Source organism: Erythrolamprus reginae, chromosome 1 (genome assembly GCF_031021105.1).
Source record: "Erythrolamprus reginae isolate rEryReg1 chromosome 1, rEryReg1.hap1, whole genome shotgun sequence".
Lineage (NCBI taxonomy): Eukaryota > Metazoa > Chordata > Lepidosauria > Squamata > Dipsadidae > Erythrolamprus > Erythrolamprus reginae.
Genome location: NC_091950.1, coordinates 92,599,570 through 92,619,098, shown reverse-complemented (window position 1 = coordinate 92,619,098; position 19,529 = coordinate 92,599,570). Strand labels below are relative to the sequence as shown.

Genomic DNA, 19,529 nt, shown 5'->3' with positions numbered 1-19,529 from the left:
CCTTTTTGTTAATAATAATATCATACATGCATTATTTTCCATCTCCTTCAATTTCTTAATTTCACTTGTGACTCAATATTCATTTTATAGAGCTATTAGCATTTTCAAAACTGGACAAATGTAACTTCAAAACCATGAAAACTGTTGATCCTTTTTTTAAAACAACAGAATGTAGCTACAATTTGCCTAAACCTCTTTTTCTAATCGGAACTCAGAAGAAAAGAAAGAAAAAATATATTTGAAATTATAATAGTCTTCGGAGAGGGGCGGCATACAAATCTAATCAAATAAATAAATAAATAATAAAAAAGACATGCACATGTGGTTTTCTGTGAAGAGACTTCCATGAAAAAATGAATTGAGCCAGCAGAATCCTGTACCTATTTGTTTTAAATAAAGATCTATTATATTGAGCCATGTCCCAAAATAGAAACCATTGTGATATAGATGTAAAAACAATATCAGTTATCTGTATAATCACTTTTCCTTAGATATGTAGAAAACCATAATTGGCAGCCATATTGTTGTTCATGCACCATTTTGGTAATACAGTGATACCTTGTCTTACGAAATTAATTGGTTCCAGGATGAGGTTCGTAAGGTGAAAAGTTCATAAGACGAAACAATGTTTCCCATAGGAATCAATGGAAAAGTGATTAATGCGTGCAAGCTCAAAATTCACGCCTTTTGCCAGTTGAAGCGCCCGTTTTTGTGCTGGTGGGATTACCCTGATGCTCCCCTCCATGGGAAACTCCACCTCCAGATTTTGCAATGCTGCAGGGGAATCCCACCAGGGTGAAAATGGGCACTTTGGCTGACAACGGAAGTCCGGAGACAGGGCATCCCAGCAGCGGGGGCGGGTTCGTAAGGTGAAAATAGTTTGGAAGAAGAGGCAAAAAAATCTTAAACCCCGGGTTCGTATCTCAAAAAGTTCGTATGACGAGGGGTTCATAAGACGAGGTATCACTGTATAGGATTCATAATGTTTTGGTTCATTTTCTGCTGCAACGACCTTCTACAACTATCTCCCAGGGGCTCCTGAGGTCCGTTTTCATTGACAGAGGCACCAGGGGCTAGTCCTTTGCTGTTTCCAGGGTGGCCCCATGGGCCAGATCTAAGCACCCCGTGGGCCGGATCTAGCCCCTGAGCCTTGAGTTTGACTGTCCTAGACAAATTACTGCCCAATCTTTGTTTCATCAAGTCCAGTGGTAGAGTAGCCACAACTTAAGAAACAGGTTCTTCACTATTAAAAGAGCTCTCACAGTCAGAAAATTGCTCTTGATTTCAAATTGGGATCCCTCTGTGCAAAATTTCTACACCTTGATCCTTACCTTATTCTCAAGTAAATCCAAACCCTTTTCCATATTATAGCACTTTATATTTGCTAACATGCTTTCTTTAAGCTAAACATACCCAGTTTAGAATACGTTTAGGTTAATATTCGTGCTTACTGTAGACATAGTATAGATAATATAATATGCAGAATCTTTGAAACAGAATAAATCAAATGCCAGTATTCCTTTATTATTCATTAGGCTAAAGCCTCTGAGAAGTACTCAAACCTTTTGTTTCCAGGAGTGCTACCTAATCAGTATATTAAGTAAGAAACAAAAAAGATGTGGTTTCTCAAAAGTCCTCTGTAAGAACATTCTGATTGATTTCCCTACAACAGACCCTCTGATAGATAGTCCTCACTTAAGGGCAATAATTAGGAACAGAATTTCCATTGCTAAGTGATGCAGTCATAAAGCATGATGTAATGTGACCATGTTGGTGATGACCTATAAAGCCCTACATGGCATCAGACCAGGATATCTTCGGGACCGCTTTCTGCCACATGAATCTCAGCAATGGATTAGGTCCCACAGAGTTGGCCTTCTCCAGGTCCCATCGACTAAACAATGCTGTCTGGCGGGACCCAGGGGAAGAGCCTTCTCTGTGGCAGCCCCGGCCCTCTGGAATCAACTTCCCCCAGAGATTAGGATTGCCCCCACCCTCCTTGCCTTTCGCAAGCTCCTGAAAACCTATATCGCCAGCATGGAGAAACTGATATACCCCTTAGCTACTATGGTTTTGTGTATGGTTTGTTAGGGTTGTGTGATTGTTTTTATAATAAGGGTTTTTAAATTGTTTTTTAAACATTTGATTTGTATACTGTGTATTGTTGTTGTGAGCTGCTCCGAGTCCTCGGAGAGGGGCGGCATACAAATCTAATAAATTACTGTTATTTATTATTATTATTATTATTATTATTATTATTATTATGTTGTTGTTGTTGTTTAGGAACGGTAGTTCCGGCAGGCCCCAATTAAATGAATTACTGTGGGTTGTTAAGTGAGTACCTCATGTGACCATGACTTCTGACTTCCTATTGGCTTCCTCAATGACTTTGCTTGTGGGAAGGTCATAAATCATAATCATGATTTTGAGAAACCACGATAGTAAAAAATAAAATCTGGGCCAGCTGGGGTATTGTGATGCCCAAAATTTTGAGAATTACTCATAAGTACCACTTGATCAGCATTGTCATAACTTCAAATAGTCGCTGAACAAGTGGACATTAACCAAGAGCTACCTGTATAGTCTAATCCAGTGGTTCTCAACCTTTCTAATGCCGCGACCCCTTAATACAGTTTCTCATGTTGTGGTGACCCCAACCATAAGTCTAGCGCCAATTCTACCAACAGAGCTTTAAATTGATTAAGACTTATGATTACGGGTCACCACAACATGAGGAACTGTATTAAGGGGTCACAGCATTAGAAAGGTTGAGAACCACTGGGCTAATCTTTAAGACAAACAATAACATCAAAGTTTTGAAGAAATTTGCACTTAGGAAATAATTGATCAAATTTTGAAACAGTTACATAGAAATGTAAAATATATGGTTTATTTATCTTGTCCTTTTTAAAATGATCTATTACAATCAACTTCAAGTGTCTCCAACAGTATTTTATTGCTGTACTGTATTTCATATTTGAAATAAAATATAGATTCATTATATTTTTCTCATTAATGTATTTGTGATAAAGGTAAAGCATAATTGAAGTTGAATATATATATATTATTACAGTTCAACTTTAACAAAATTTGTATTCTATGTATTGGTTTAGTTTCTCTTGTTTATATTTAATTCAAACTGTTAAGCAACAATTTGTTACATATAAGTTGCGTAAGAAGATTTTTAAAAATGAATATAACCTCTGTCTCCAGGTCCCAGGAGCTTGCCCACTATATTTTTGTAGTCATTTTATAATGTTTGTTCTGCTTTATCAGTTCTGTCATTCTCTCTACAGGTCCAATCCAGGTGCAGCAGTAAGGAGAACATCCTCCGAGCAAGTAAGTTTAGCATCTTCGTATTCCTCTGTAATATAATACTTTCATGATAAGGCATAGTTTTACTGGAATGATTTTGATGACATCATAAAAAGTGATGCCAACTAAACTTCTTTTCTAGGCTTTTTTGTCTGCAGAGTACACATGGGTATATTTGATTGATTTCTTAGAAGACAAACCAAAGAATATGCAAAATACTGTATCCAGTGGTCATGGACAGATGTTCTATGACATTTGTAAAGCCATGAATAAATACATATTAAAATGTAAAATAAATATTTTGTAAAGACATCACTGCCTATCAGGATATGTAGCAGAAATTTCTGGAAGAGGAGAAAGGAAGTCAGTTAACAGTTAACAGGCTGAAAAGAACTGGAGAAATATCTTTTTTTCAGGCTGGAAAAAATTGGAGAAATACAGTTTTATGTTTTATGCAGAAAACCTGGACACACACATTTCTGATCACTCAAGCAAACTAGAAACTGATATTTATTTTCAACTGCATATTAATTATATGTATTAACAGTGACTAATTTTAATTGAGGTTTACTGAATCAAGTTACTTTATTATTGCATTTAATGCAGTCATTAAAACCAGTTGTCAATAATGATAAACTGTGACTGCAGTGATAAACTATGACAAAGTTATATGTGTGTGTATGAATACACATGAATGCACCAATGAAACAGTTGTGTAAGAACGCCTCTACTTATGAACTTTTCTAGATAAGAACCGGGTGTTCAAGATTTTTTTGCCTCTTCTCAAGAACCATTTTCTACTTACAAATCCGAGCCTCCGAAACTGTAATCGGAAAAGGCAGGGAGAAGCCTCCGTGGGGCCTCTCTAGGAATCTCCTGGGAGGAAACAGGGCCTCCACTCTCCCTGTGGTTTCCCCAATCGCACGCATTATTTGCTTTTACATTGATTCACGGAACGAATTAAGTTCGTAAGTAGAGGTACCAATGTATTGCAAAAAACTAAGAACAGGGTTTATATAAAAGTTAATTATTATTGAGCAGTGTTGGACTTCAAAGTTTAGTGATCATGGTCTAAGAAATAGATTTCTTGGTTTTTCATCAGCAACTGTGACTGAAACAGTATCTTCAAAGGCAACATGTTTTGCTATACAGGCCATATCAACTGAGCAGGCAGTTAATTTTATACCCTGCCTTTATAGCCAAGCATTCCTGGCTTTTCTTTGGTCTTTTGCTGCATTGATTTGCAATAAGTGCAGGTTAATGAGTGCTGGTCTCTGATTATTTTTTTGTGCCTAATCTTGATTGATCATTTTAGTGGTCTTGGTTTCAGATTAATTATGGACATTTATGGAGCCCTGATTCCCGATTGATTGTTTTTTTAATTTGTTCTGGGTTCAAGTTGGTTAGTCTGAGCTACTGAGTCTGATTGGTTTCTTGTCCAAACAAGTTTCTGATTTGTCTGTTGCCAGTCACTAAACACTAAAGTCCAATACTGTCCAATAAATAGTATACACCATTATAAATATCAATTATTCTTTAATGAATCTATTAGTTGCTCAATTCCAATAGATTCTGGGTAAATTGAATAATTCTGTCAATTTCTTCAAAAATTTAAATCAAAAGACTACATTACTATATAAAAATGTGATATATACTCATCATACATGTTGTTAATATCCATGTGAACTCAAAATATTATCTTCTAGAATTGATAAATACAATTTTATGTTGCTAAACATGGAGGGGAAGATCAATAATGTGAAGTCCTAAATTATATTCCTGTTTTTTAAAAAAACTTTCAAGAACTCTTATCAAAAAGTGTTATTCTTAGTGTATGAGTTATAAATAACAATGTTTTATAAGAGTCACGGTGGCGCAGTGGTTAGAACATAGTACTATAGCCTACTTCTGCTGATTACTGGCTGGCTGCAATTTGGCAGATCAAATCTCACCTGGCTCAAGGCTGACTCCACTTTCCATCCTACCAAGATGGGTCAAATGAGGACCCAGTTTGTTGGGAGCAATATACTGACTCTATGAACTGCTCAGAGAGGGCTGTAAAGGTGTTATGAAGTTGTATATAAGTCGAAGTAATATTGCTGTATCCTGCCTCATCCCGATTACATTTGCCCATCTCACCGGATCTGGCAGAAAAAGCATGCTGTAGGTCCCATTTGTTAGGGAACTTCATTTCTCTGCTGTGGCATCTATCTTAAGGAAACTCCCCCCAGAAGTAACTCCACCCCCCTTACCATTCTGCAGGGCCTTAAAATCTAGCTATGCCTTCAGGCCTCAGAAGACTGGGAAGATTTTGTGATGTCCCGATTATTGTAGCTTACATCATCCTCCCCTGCTTTTGTGCTTTTAATAGTTTTTAATAATGAATGTTTTACAGTGTTCCCTCGATTTTCGCGGGTTCGAACTTCGCGAAAAGCCTACACCACTTTTTTTCAAAAATATTGATTAAAAAATACTTTGCAGGTTTTTTCCCTATACCACGGTTTTTCCCACCCAATGATGTCATATGTCATCGCCAAACATTCATCTGCCTTTAATAAATATTTTTTTAATAAACTTTAATAAATAAACATGGTGAATAATAATCTAAGTGGTTGCTAAGGGAATGGAAAATTGCAATTTGGGGGTTTAAGGTGTTAAGGGAAGGCTTGTGATACTGTTCATAGCCAAAAATAGTGTATTTACTTCCGCATCTCTACTTCGCGGAAATTCGACTTTCGCAGACGGTTTCGGAACGCATCCCCCACGAAAAGCGAGGGAACACAATATATATTTATTGATTTTGTTAATGCAAAGGATAAATTATGCCCTTAAAGGTTAAATAACTTTATTCAGGTGGCCCATAACATAAGCCTCTGGGTGTTATAAATACCTTTGAGAAGAATATTTAGAAACACTCAATAATTTTACAGATTGCTTTAAAAAAAAAAGCTGTGTGATAAGATTGTTTTACCAAAAATAAATAACAGCTTCCTGCTTATAGTTCCTACTAAAGAAAAGAATTACCATATTTTTCAGAGTATAAGTCACACTTATTTCAGAGTATAAGTGGAAATGTTGGTGCATTCTATACACCAAATACAGCCATTTTTGGCCTCCTGAAGCCCTGCTGTTTTTTGGCAAAAATTGGGATGTTTCTGCCTTTCCCCAGTCTCCAGAAGCACTCTGCAGGCCTCCCAAACCCACTGTGAGCCCCATATTTTTGCAAAAACTGGTGGAAACACCGTTTTTGCAAAAAATTGTGTGCGCAGAGGGTTTGGGAGGCCTGCAGGGTGCTTCTGAAGACTGGAGGAAAGCAAAAATGTCCCTGTTTTTGTGGAAAATGTTGCAAAAATGGGGACATTTTTGCCTGATTCCGGAAGCACTCTGCAGGCCTCCCAAAACCCTCTGCACACCCTGATTTTTACCAAAATGGGTGAAAAATGGGTCTGTTTTTCTGAAAAACAGGGTGTGCAGAGGGTTTGGGAGCTTTGCAGAGTGCTCCTGGGGGCTGGGGAGGACAAAAGCCTTTTTTTCTTACTAACCTCTTCAAAGTCTTGGTGCATCTTATACACCAGTGTATCTTATAGTCCGAAAAATAAGGTATCTAATAATCAGCCTATATAGAAAGCCCACTGACAAAATTTCTTTATTAAAATATAGTCTCATCTGAAACAATCAGAGATAACTAATGGTCAGTTATCAACAGCTAAGAATTACATGAAACTATATTTTTAACAAAGATTGCCAATGGCAACCCAAGTTTCTCACCAACCAACTGCAGATCATAATATAGTACAGTCTACAAAACTAGGTCTTTAGAGCCTTTTCCAAAAGGCAGGCAGGGTGAGAGTACCTGGAATTGGAGGAGAAAGAACTCCATAGGGCTGGCACAGCAACAGAGTAAGCAACAAAGTAAGCATGTCTCCTAAGTGCCACTTTGTCAGATTTTAATTGTTTTTACTTATATGATAAATAAACACAGGAGAAGGTCCTTCCAGAGTACCCTAAAGTGAAAGAAAATAGATACCTTAGATAAAGCTACTGTCTGAAACTCGCAATCACATTAGCAGTTTGGTCTAGCAATTAAGGCACCAAACCTACAAACCAGCAGACTATGAGTTTTATTCCTGTTTTAGGATGGGTGACTTTTGGCCAGGCACAAGTCATTTCACAGGGTTGTTCTGGTGTATGAAAAATAAAATGAGAAAGGAGTACTAGGTATGTTTGCTTTTTTAAGTTTGAGCTTAAACATCTAAAAAACAAACCAAACAGGCTGTATTCAGTTTAAATAAATGGAAGATGTTTCATTTAAGCAAGATTTGGGAAGTTATCTTAGAGCAATCTTCACTGAATAATATATAATTCCAAGGAAGCAGAGCTTTTTCTCACAGAGTTGGAAAGTATTTTCAGCTGAATAAGTAGAATAAGAATGGACACTTTATAAAAATACATTTTGTAAAAAAAATATTGTTTTAACATGTGTTTTTGTTTGATGTGCTAACCATGGTTTCTAATAAGTTCTGCAACTGTTTGATGCATAGCCTAAGAATTTTCCTAAGTAGGTAATATTTTCTGTGGGGGGGGGAATATAAAACAATTAAGCATATTGTGGTCGCCCCTTGGGATTTGATTTTTGGAACAACCGCTCATATCACCTAGTGGCAAAAATAACCAAGTCTACTGGGTAATTGAATTTTGTGAATGTAAATAATAAATTGGTTGGAACAAATTTTGTTCTTGAGATAGAAGGTTTTTAATGTCTTACTCTGAACAGTATTTTCATTCTCCAAAGGTTATAAAATATTGGTTTGATACAAAGTATTGTTTAGATGAGGAAAATGGTGTACAAGTAGTGTTATGATCATAGTTGGGACCAAGCTTTCCATTGTACGTTGTGATCCTTAATCAAATTAGTTGCAATTTTACAATAATTTTTATAGAGATTGTTATGCAAAACAAGTGGCTGTTATGCAAATCCAAACTTCCCCCAAGGGCACTCTTTCCAGAAATCAGAAAAAAGATCACATATCATGATCAGGTAACCTCAGAACGTAGTGTAAATTCAAGCTGATTGTGAAGGCCCAACTTGCAATCAATGGTCATAGGGCAGTGATAGCGAATCTTTTTTCTTCAGGTGCTGAAAGTGGGTGCACATGTGCTGCTGTGCATGTACGAGTGCAAAAACAGCTTCTCCCATTTCCCGGAGGCCCTCTGGAGGCCACAAACAGCCTGTTTCCCAACTTCTGGTGGACCCAGTAGGCTCGTGTTTCACCTGCCCCAGACTCCAAAGGCTTCCCTGGAGTCAGGGGGAGGGTAAAAACACCCTCCCCCAAAAACAACCTCCCAGAGCCTCTGTGCGAGCCAAAAATCAGCTGGCTGGCACATACATGCACGTTGGAGCTGAGCTATTTATGTATTTATTATTTTATTTATTAATCAGATTTGTATGCCGCCCCTCTCCGCAGATTTGGGGCTGCTCACAGCAATAATAGTACAATGTAAACAAATCTAATATTTAAGTTTAAGTTAATTTAAAACCCCAGTTTAAAAACCAATCATACATACTAGCATACCATGCATAAATTTTATAAGCCTAGGGGGAGGGAAAGTATCAAGTCCCCCATGCCTGATGACAGAGGTGGGTTTTAAGGAGCTTACAAAAGGCTAGGAGGGTGGGGGCAACTCTGATATCTGGGGGGAGTTGGTTCCAAGGGGTCGGGGCTACCACAGAGAAGGCTCTTCCCCTGGGTCCCGCCAAACGCCATTGTTTAGTTGACGGGACCCGGAGAAGGCCAACTCTGTTAGACCTAACTGGTCGCTGGGATTCGTGCGGCAGAAGGCGGTCCCGGAGATATTCTGGTCCGGTGTCATGAAGGGCAGCTAGGGCAACAGCTCGCGTGCCAGCAGATATCACTCGATGTGCCACCTGAGGCACCTGTGCCATAGGTTCGCCATCATGGTCATAGGGGGATTGTGACAGTCATAAGTACAGGTACAAGTTGAAAATCACTTTTTCTGCGACCATCAGAATTTCAAGCAGTTGTAAATCGAGGACTACCTATATCTATAGTTTATCAATTTTCCCAGGAAGATATTAATCATATTTATTAAAAAGTAATTATAACTTTAATGCTCCTTTGCAGGTCACAGTGCTGTAGACATTACAAAAGTAGCAAGAAGACATCGTATGTCTCCATTTCCATTAACATCTATGGACAAAGCCTTCATTACAGTTCTGGAGATGACTCCAGTGCTTGGAACAGAAATAATCAATTATCGAGGTATTTAGTATCAGTTCTGGCATCCAGAAGAAGAATAAAGGGAGAACTCTTTAAGTTTCATTTATGATATCTTTATTAAGACTGAGCAAATACTTGGAAAGGTGTGCTTCACAATGCACAGAAATGCTTACAAAGTACCTCTCTCTCAAACATTAAAGCAGTCATGTTTTTGCTAGATCTGCACAGCTGTAATATCAACTATTTCTACTTGTCTGCTCAATATTCATTTGCAGATACAGTCCTCTATGTTGAAAGAGCCAAGAGTAGCTTACAAAGCAGCTGCACGCATCTAGAAAAGGATGTAGCTGCTTTAATGATTTGGAAAAAGGTATTCTATGCATAATCTTATGTATTGCAAAGTAACTGTTTGAAAAGATTTGCACATCCATAGTTTTTATATTTTAAGTTATGCATAACTTATTAGACTGTTTATAGCAACAGTACTCTTGGGTTGGATATCTTTCTACAACTTATAAAAGAGCTGAATCCAAGAGATAATGGCTTGTAAATGCCTGGAATTTACCTAATAAATTCATAGCAAAAATGTAGCATACTTTACATTTTCATCCTAGCAGGAAAATGACTCAAGTTAAAAAAAATTAGGGAACTAAAAACTAAAATCTGGAACAAATAATGTAAACCTAAAGAACAACAGAAGCATCAGTAATTTATTATATTTGTATAATGAGAATTGAGCTACATATATTACTATTTGCTGAAATTTTAGCTAAAACATTTGCTTTTATCAGCAGAAATGTGTAGTAAAAGTATTTTCATAGAAAAACAAATCCAGATTGAAGAAGAATCACAATAACAAACACAGTTATTAATCATACTTACCATCAGTTTCTTTCCCTGCTGCATGTCAAGTAAAAAAGAGAGTAAGTTGTACATTTATTTGGCATCCATGATTATGTTATAGGGAATTGCTTCCCAACAGTATATGTAATAATATTTACCAAAAAAATGAAAAAATACTGTACACATACAGATTATTAGTACAGATACTGCATACAACTTTACATAACATTACAACTATATATCAGGTACTGTATCCTACTCACACATTTCTTAAACTCATGAAAGCAGCCTAAATCGGTGTAAGCAAACAATTTTGAAAGGCTGCACAAGTAGTCCTTAATTTACAAACACTATTGAGAGCACAATTTGGGTCATACATCATTACAATTATAATGTGAGATGTCCATATGAGTGCCTCACTCAATAATCAGTTTTGCCGGTTTCAGGTGTGATTTGGTATAAAGAAATACAGTCCAGATATTTACCATGATAAGCTTTACACGTTTATTCTGTTAAATAAAGACCAGCCTTCCTTAGCAAGAGTGAACCCTGAACACATTTTGACACTGATATGTTTGCTACATTGTCCACTTCTCCACCCAGATGCACTGGCACACTCCATTCAGACAAGCTGGCACAGATAAAGAAGCACAGAATTAGCTATCCATCACCCTTGGAGTTCCTCCGAGGACATTGGATGTCATCTCAGGGACTTTAGATGTTCCCTGAAGAACTTTCCATGACCTTGAAGGCCTGTAGAGGCAATGGTGAGCTTGGCACACATGCTTCCCTAAGACTTTCAGTAGAAATGTTAGATTCCTGGTCAACACCAGCCCCACCCCCCTTATGGTCATTAAGCATCTGTGCAGGTTGTTAAGTGATCGCACAGGTTGTCCAGGGGTTGGGGAGATCCTGAGGGACACATTGGTTCACAGATTTTTCCCCTCCCCTCTGCACCACACCCAGAGCGATTAGGCCTTCTCCATGCCCCATCCTGGAACATTTGGGCTTTCCTCTCTCCCAACCAATTCTAGAAGATCTGAGTCTTCTCTCCAATTCACTACTGGAGCACTTCACAACTGGTCTTCATCTCCTGCCCCAATCACTGGTACTTGTTCCTCAACCCACCACTGTTGCTTACAAAGTTTCAAAGGGAGGAAGAACTTTAGAACATTGCAAGATATGTACCAACTCTCACAATGTTTTCAAAGGCTAGAAAGAGCCTCAGAAACTTCTCAAGACAAGCCCCAGACCTCACGATGTTCCGAGGGTCTTTCTACCTTCAGAAATGTGACATTTACTAGCTTTCTCCAGTAGTTGAACTTCACTTAGGTTGGGTGGAGTTCTCAGTAGCTGCACAAAAAGGGAAGGAAAGTAGGCTTGCATAGTTGGACAGAATGATAGTTCTCAGGATGCATGTTTTGGTTATAAAATAATTGACTCAAGATCAGGATTTTTTGAGATCAAAACATTTTGAAAATACATAATCATACTGAAAAATCTACATTATTAGTGTTCTATTCTTAGTCTAGTTACAATAGTCAATATTGCTCTTTCTACATGGGTTTTTCTTTTTTTAAAAAATTATGATATGTCTCTATGCCTCTATGCCTCTTCACAGATTATTGAGAATACTTGGAATATGGACACACTTAAATAGAGAAGTCAGAATTTTATATTAAAGTTACTATATTTAGCACTGTGCATTTAGTTCCGTTCACCTCCCTTAATCTGGCTGGCAAACTTTGGAAATTTTTTCTAAACGATCCCTTATAAATTTTGATTAAACTTGAGGGGGTTTTTAAAATAAAGTTTTTGCTATCAGAATTTCATGTCTGCTGTCTTTTTCCTCCCTGTGTTTATGTATTAGATGGAATGGGCAGAGTCCTTGCCCAAGATGTTTATGCAAAAGATAACCTTCCACCTTTTCCAGCTTCAGTAAAAGATGGCTACGCTGTCAGAGGTGAATGTTAACGATTTTGAATATGACAGAATGCTTTTCTTCAGTTCAGCATCACAGCAGAGTGCTGATTTCTGTATGTTGCCTGAAAAAGCAGGCCCAATAGTCCCTAACAGTATTTTAGTCCTTATCTTAATGCAATTCATTTATACTTAAATGGTATATACTAGTCATGGCAAAACCTTTTTGGCTTGTATGCCAAAAGGGTATGTGTGCACGCATGTCCACATCCAGGCTCTCCCCCCATACATGCGCACAACCCCCTGCTGCCCCCCACATATGTGTACAGGCCTCACTGAAGCCTCCAGACTCTTGAAGCCTGGGGATGGCAAAAAACAGCCCAATGGCCCAACTGGAAGTTAGAAACATAGAAGACTGACGGCAGAAAAAGACCTCATGGTCCATCTAGTCTGCCCTTATACTATTTCCTGTATTTTATCTTACAATGGATATATGTTTATCCCAGGCATGTTTAAATTCAGTTACTGTGGATTTACCAACCACGTCTGCTGGAAGTTTGTTCCAAGGATCTACTACTCTTTCAGTAAAATAATATTTTCTCATGTTGCCTTTGATCTTTCCCCCAACTAACTTCAGATTGTGCCCCCTTGTTCTTGTGTTCACTTTCCTATTAAAAACAATTCCCTCCTGGACCTTATTTAACCCTTTAACATATTTAAATGTTTCGATCATGTCCCTCCTTTCCCTTCTGTCCTCCAGACTATACAGATTGAGTTCATTAAGTCTTTCCTGATATGTTTTATGCTTAAGACTTTCCACCATTCTTGTAGCCCATCTACAGTTTGTTTCTGAACTTCCAGTTGGGGCATTTTTCACATTCCAAAGGCTTCAGAGAAGCCTCCTGAAGCCTCCAGGGGGTGAAAACAGCCTTCCCCAAGGCTGAAATCAGCTGGCCAGGGCACACATGCGTGCTGGAGCTGAGATAAGGCAATACCTCACGTGCCCTCCGATATGGCTCCATGTGTCACAGGTGGCACACATGCCATAAGTTCACCATCACAGGTATATACTATGTTTAAAAGTAAACTTCATTTATCATTAAACAATGTAAATTGAAAGTGATATTACAAATCAGTTAGCTTGCTTATGTATATGTTTTTTATTTATAGTAAAATTATTTTTTTAAAAGATCAGGGCTACAAAAGAAAATATCCATCCCATTAAATTTTAACTATGAGTTTATGGTAGTAATATGGCCTTTAGTAATTTTTTTTTTAAATGATGTCAGGATAATTTCATTCAGAGAAAAGTCTGTTGCTGAATATAAAAAAAAAAATCTAGTATATCCTGTGGAGAGCAGAAAACTATGGCCAATAGACCTTTCACCCTGGTTTGTTCTCAGTGAAGCATTCTGAGCATACCCACCACCTCCTTTTGCTTTCCTAAAGCATTTTCCATAGACATAAGAAATCCTCATTAAAAGATTAGATGTGGTTCGGATACTGTATTAGGGGGAATGAGCAAGAATGTAATTTTCAGCATATACTCCATTCCACAGCAGCCTCACTCCAAATCATTTCTGGTTTATTGGTTAGATATATCAATAAGAATATAGCATAAATGATAATATCCTAACACGATTTTTTACATATACAATATTTGTTAACATAAATGGCACAATAAAATAATTGATTGCCTTTTGTCATAAGTAAAAATTGTAATTTTGCTACCAGAAAGTAAAACCAAGGAATATTTCTGTAAAATGTTAGTAGGGTGTGAAACTAAGATTGCAGAATGTATAATGGTGCTACATAGTAACTTGTACAGTTACGTTGTATATTAGGAAACTGATCAAATCAAAATTGTTATGCAAAAATATATATGGGAAAAGGAATTATAAAGTCAGAAATAGCCATAGCAAAAATAAAGAGCCTGGTAATGCATTTTTTATTGATAACTGTAATTATCATGATCCTGTATTAACTTTCAGCTGCTGATGGACCAGGGGATCGTTTCATTATTGGGGAATCCCAAGCTGGTGAGCAAGTAGGTACAATATATTTTGCTTCCGTTTTCTATTTTTTGTTCATTATGAAGTAGAATAATAATAATATAAAGGCTGTATGAATTATTGTATTTCTATAATTACATATCTTAATGTAGTGATGGTGTATTTATTTATTTATTTATTTATTTATTTATTTATTTATTTATTTATTTATTTATTTATTAGATTTGTATGCCACCCCTCTCCGCAGACTCGGTTTCCTCCATGCATATAAATATTAGCAATAGTAGTAATAGAAAAGTTATCTATCATTTGCCTATAGATAAGTTCCTATGTACATTAAATAAAAAGGCAATGAGCATGTTTATTACATTGACACAAATTTCAAAATGTAAAGAAATAAAGCAATTAAATAATACAAAGCAATTATAAAATCACACAACAAAATAAGGAGGCTCTAGATTAAAAATTAATAAAATCAACATCTACTCTTTCAAATTTGTGGCTTCACTAAAAATGTAAGAAAAGAAGAATATTGAGAAGTTCTTGAGAGATCTATAGCATGAACATTCTCTTGTCATGTAAATATCTAGCTTTTTTAACATTCCATTTCTTCAAGTCCAACAAGTCTAAAATGTTGCCAAGCAAATCAATCTAATGGGTCCTCCTCCCTTCCAGTGGATAGTAGAATTAGAGAATCCCATAGAAATCAAAGCAAAAGAGATACTAAGAGGATCCCCAGTGTCAGATCACATTTTCACTGCTCCGATAGGAAGACCAAATCCAAAGTGTGATCATGGTTTCGAGTCAGACTCTGGATGATCTGGGATAGACTCATGGCTGCCATGGAACCCATAAGCTCCCAAGCACCTCAAAGCCCATTCATAGGGAAGGTAGATTGAGGACCTAGAGCAATTAAGTTTCTCCAAAACTCCACTGCCAACCCAGAAATGGAACTCAGACAGGGAGGTTGCTATGCAGCAAGAAGGTTGGTGCAACCGCAACAGTTCCCAACTGAGCCTTAAAGGTCAACTTAATGAACAGGCTCTCACCAATAGGTACCTATTTGGCAGGACTGCTGAAAGCCATAAAGATTTCCTGTTGAAAACAGCCATTCCCCACCCCCACTCAAGAGTTCTGATTGATGTGACACTCAAAATACAGCTTGGCAAATTTCAGAAAGGAAGGATCACATCCAGATCTTGCTAATAATGACAGATTGACATCTCATCCACAATCAAATTATAGATGGGGAGAGGGCTATTACATGCTGACCTGGCCATTAGTAGCAGCAACAAGAAAACATGGCCACTGAAGATCCATTCATAGGGAATTGGGTCTGAGATCAAGGAACTGGAACTGTTGTGAGATAACAGTTAAGCAGTTCTTGATCATTCAGAGATAATTTTTCAGGGGATAAAAGGGAATTGAAGTTTATTTTCTATGCACTGTATTTGAAAGCTTCTACTGCAGCCAATTTTTTAAAAAAAGGTGAAATAGAAGAGAAGACTAAATTAACAACACTTTAAATATGTGGACTCAAAAGAAACTTCTCTCGGTTCCTTCTTCAAACAAACTCCCTTGATACAACCTTATTGTCTCATAACTCGGGGTAATATATTTATTCATTAACATCCTAAATTAAACTGCAAAGTGTAATGCAATTTTTTATAGTTTTGTTGTTGTCCAATTAAACTAATGAAGAAAATATCTGTAATCCAAAATGTTAAAATGTTTCATATATTTTACGATTCTAAAATTTTAAAAGTAAATTGGCATTTTTTGGTATTTATTTAGCCAACTCAAACTGTAATGCCTGGTCAAGTAATGAGAGTTACAACTGGTGCTCCAATACCCTGTGGTGCTGATGCTGTGGTGCAAGTGGAAGACACAGAACTTATCAGGGAATCTGACGATGTGAGTGCTACCAAAACATTCTTTCTTGCTATATCAGTAGCAGGGCAGCTCCAAGGAATCATCCATCAGTCTGTAACCCATGACATAGATGCAAACATGCATTCACACATTTGAAACAAGTAATACTGTCAGCAGTTATACAGTCTAGAGACTGTAGACCAGGGTATCAAACTCAAGGTCACCAGCTTAGATGTGGCTTATGGGATATTTAAATGTGGCCTGGCGGCCCAGCCTAGAAATAGCAAAGGACCAACCTGTGATACCTCTGGTAGCCAAAATGTTTTCATTCTGGATGGGTTCCTTCAACACTGCCGGCCAAAATGGGCCACAGTGGGGGCATCTCCCCTTGCCACATTTTGGCCGGCAGAGTGCTGCAGGAGGCCATCCAGGCTGAAAACAGGGCACGGGGGCTGCGCATGCACCCCTACATCCTGTTTTGGCCAGCAGTGTGCTGCAGGAGGCATCCATTCCATCTGTCCCCTGGCTAGCCCATGGAGGAGATCTATAATGCTGATCTGGCCCTCAAAGGAATCTACTTTGACACCCCTGCTGTAGACCATATATGAGACCGCATTTAAATAATCGTAAAAAAATAAATATGCACAAAGTTAATTTTTGAGATAAAGGGGGGAAATTCCCAGTTCCCTTTGAACATTTTCAATTGGCTGTATTTTAATGGAACGAATCTTAAAATGGCTTAAATTCCACCAGTAGAAAGCAATAGGAATTCAGAAACAACTGCTACTTCCCTACATTGGAATTGGTCTTAGACAAAAGCTAAACAAGAGATTCCTCTCTTCCCTTATCTCCCCCCCCCCAACATACAAGAAATGATGGGGTGGCAGCTCATGCTGACTGCCTTTAAATCTACAGAATATTTGAAAAAGGTGACAATGTTTAAAATTGTTTGAAAAGCATTAAAAGAAAGGATTTTTTAAAGATTTCCTAATAAATTAAAAATCATCTCCTTGGGAATTTTTGTGAATTCAGTGGTAATTACAACTTACTATGGAGTTCACCCTACATATTTAGCAGACATATCCAAGTACTGTAATTGTGTTCTTATAGTCATCCTACTTCATAGATACAGGCCCAGCAAAAAGCAATTACTTTATTGCTCTTTGCTAGTCTTATTCGGCTGCTTGTGTTTTATGGCTACAAAAAAAAATAAGTTGCTCTTTTACCTTCGCATAAAATAATTATATTCCAATAATAAAACAATGCCCTGTACTGCTCAAGTTCTATAAATAATCAAAATGTGCGTTTAGATGCACCCTGAATTCTAATAGCAACAGAACATAAAGTGCATACCCATCAAAACTCAAGCCAGATCATCAACATAGTACTTTGTCTTTATATATTTATAAACTAAAACCTCAGCAGCATTAGCATTAGGTATGTGAAACTGTACTAAATATAGCCAGACACCTTTACATTTAGCTACCTTGGGTTAGTTTTATTTACTTACTTTCTGTTATGGGTAACTTTTCTACAAATGGCAGCAGAACACTAATCAAATATGTAATCCCCTACATAAATTCTGACTTCCTTATAGGAAGTAAGTTTTTAAACTGGCAGAATGAGGCAAGTAAACTGAGTCAACAATGGCTTTTCATCTGTGAGCTGTGTGCCTGTTGTTTCTACCTTATCCCAATCAGTATAAAGCACTTACAAAATAAATGGAACAATATAACAGAGAAAACGAGAAAATAAAGAAAAGTTCAAGCATTAGAAATGTCCAATCACAATGCCCAAATAATGCTGTTCATGCTGGTTACATTTTGTTCTGAGCATTGAACAAAAGAGCATGAAATAAAATTCTAAAATTACACATGCTTTATTTCAAATTTAGAACACTGGATCACATTTGAAATATTTTGTTCCCACAAAAAATGTACATCCACCTAGAAGACTCCATTGAATAGAATAGAATAGAATAGAATTTTATTGGCCAAGTAGTGATTGGGCACACAAGGAATTTGTCTTGGTGCATATGCTCTCAACGTACATAAAAGAAAAAGATACATTTGTCAAGAATTATGTGGTACAACACTTAATGATTGTCATAGGGGTCAAATAAGCAATAACAATAACAATAACAATCAATATTAATAAAAATCTTAGGATAAAAGCAACAAGTTACAGTCATACAGTCCTAAGAGGTAGGAAAAGGATGATAGGAATGATGAGAAAAAACTAATAGTAATAGTAGTGCAGATTTAGTAAAAAGTCTGACAGTGTTGAGGGAATTATTTGTTTAGTAGAGTGATGGCGTTCGGCAAAAAAAACTGTTCTTGTGTATATAGAATCTATTTTGGTGGTGCCTTGATTGGTTTGAAGTAAGAATGCAAAGACCGATGGATGCATTCAGAGAAATACTAGAAATGAAATTTGCTGTCTTTTTCTTATGCTTGATAGGTATGCACAAAAAGTACAGGGTAAAGTATAAAGTCCATTTTAAAAAGTATGAGAAGTGCTGTTGTACTTTTAACTCCTGTAAACTATCTTTACTATGAGATTTATAAATAGAGAAATGTATTAACATTAATTTTAATCAGTATTTAATAAATATGCCATAATATAACACCTTAAGCCCAAAAGAACTTAAGCATATCATGGTTTACTGTTCTTTGGAAAGCTAGTCATTGCCTTTAACAATTTATACTTCTAGCCCACATGAACAGGTCTGCTCTGTTCATACCATATTGTGATGTAAGCTGAAATCTGTCTTATTTCCATAAATACAGGGCACTGAAGAACTTGAGGTACGCATTCTGGTGCAGGCTCGACCAGGTCAAGATATCAGGTTAGTTAATGATTCATCTTTACATTTTAAAGTGAAAAATAACTACTCAATAACTACTCAATAATATTAATAGCTTTTGAGATGTTATAAAGGAGGTGTTTTTGTTAGTAACAATTTCTCTCTTGTTGTTTTGGGGGGCATATTCAGACCTATAGGACACGACATTAAAAGAGGTGAATGTGTACTGGCCAAGGGAACACATATGGGCCCATCAGAGATAGGTCTACTAGCAACTGTTGGAGTAACCGAAGTTGAAGTTAACAAGTTTCCAGTAGTTGCTGTAATGTCTACAGGGAATGAAGTAAGAAAATGTCTAACATTTATAAATTATTTTTAAAAGCATGGTAGAATTCTTCATAAAGAATAGTACTATATAGTTCTGTCTTGATTATAGTTTTATAATCTCTTTGGTTACAGTTTTTGCAGCCTCTTTATAGATAAAATAGACATTTTAAAGATTTAATAAAGCATACTGCTTTG

General features: G+C 36.9%; 1 protein-coding gene across 10 annotated transcripts in view; it reads left to right on the top strand.

Annotated features, from left to right (window-relative positions):
- Window positions 1-19,529, top strand: part of GPHN (gephyrin) — a 255,398-nt gene that overhangs the window by 208,623 nt on the left and 27,246 nt on the right. For all 10 annotated transcript variants that reach the window (XR_011559725.1, XR_011559728.1, XR_011559726.1 and 7 more), the window contains 7 exons: window positions 3,297-3,339; window positions 9,459-9,596; window positions 12,268-12,360; window positions 14,309-14,364; window positions 16,124-16,243; window positions 18,991-19,049; window positions 19,197-19,350. Coding sequence is in view for 7 of the 10 variants with exons in the window: in XM_070759242.1 (XP_070615343.1) it covers window positions 3,297-3,339; window positions 9,459-9,596; window positions 12,268-12,360; window positions 14,309-14,364; window positions 16,124-16,243; window positions 18,991-19,049; window positions 19,197-19,350 (663 nt within the window). In the remaining 3 variants the exon portion in view is untranslated. The remainder of the gene's footprint in view (window positions 1-3,296; window positions 3,340-9,458; window positions 9,597-12,267; window positions 12,361-14,308; window positions 14,365-16,123; window positions 16,244-18,990; window positions 19,050-19,196; window positions 19,351-19,529) is intronic.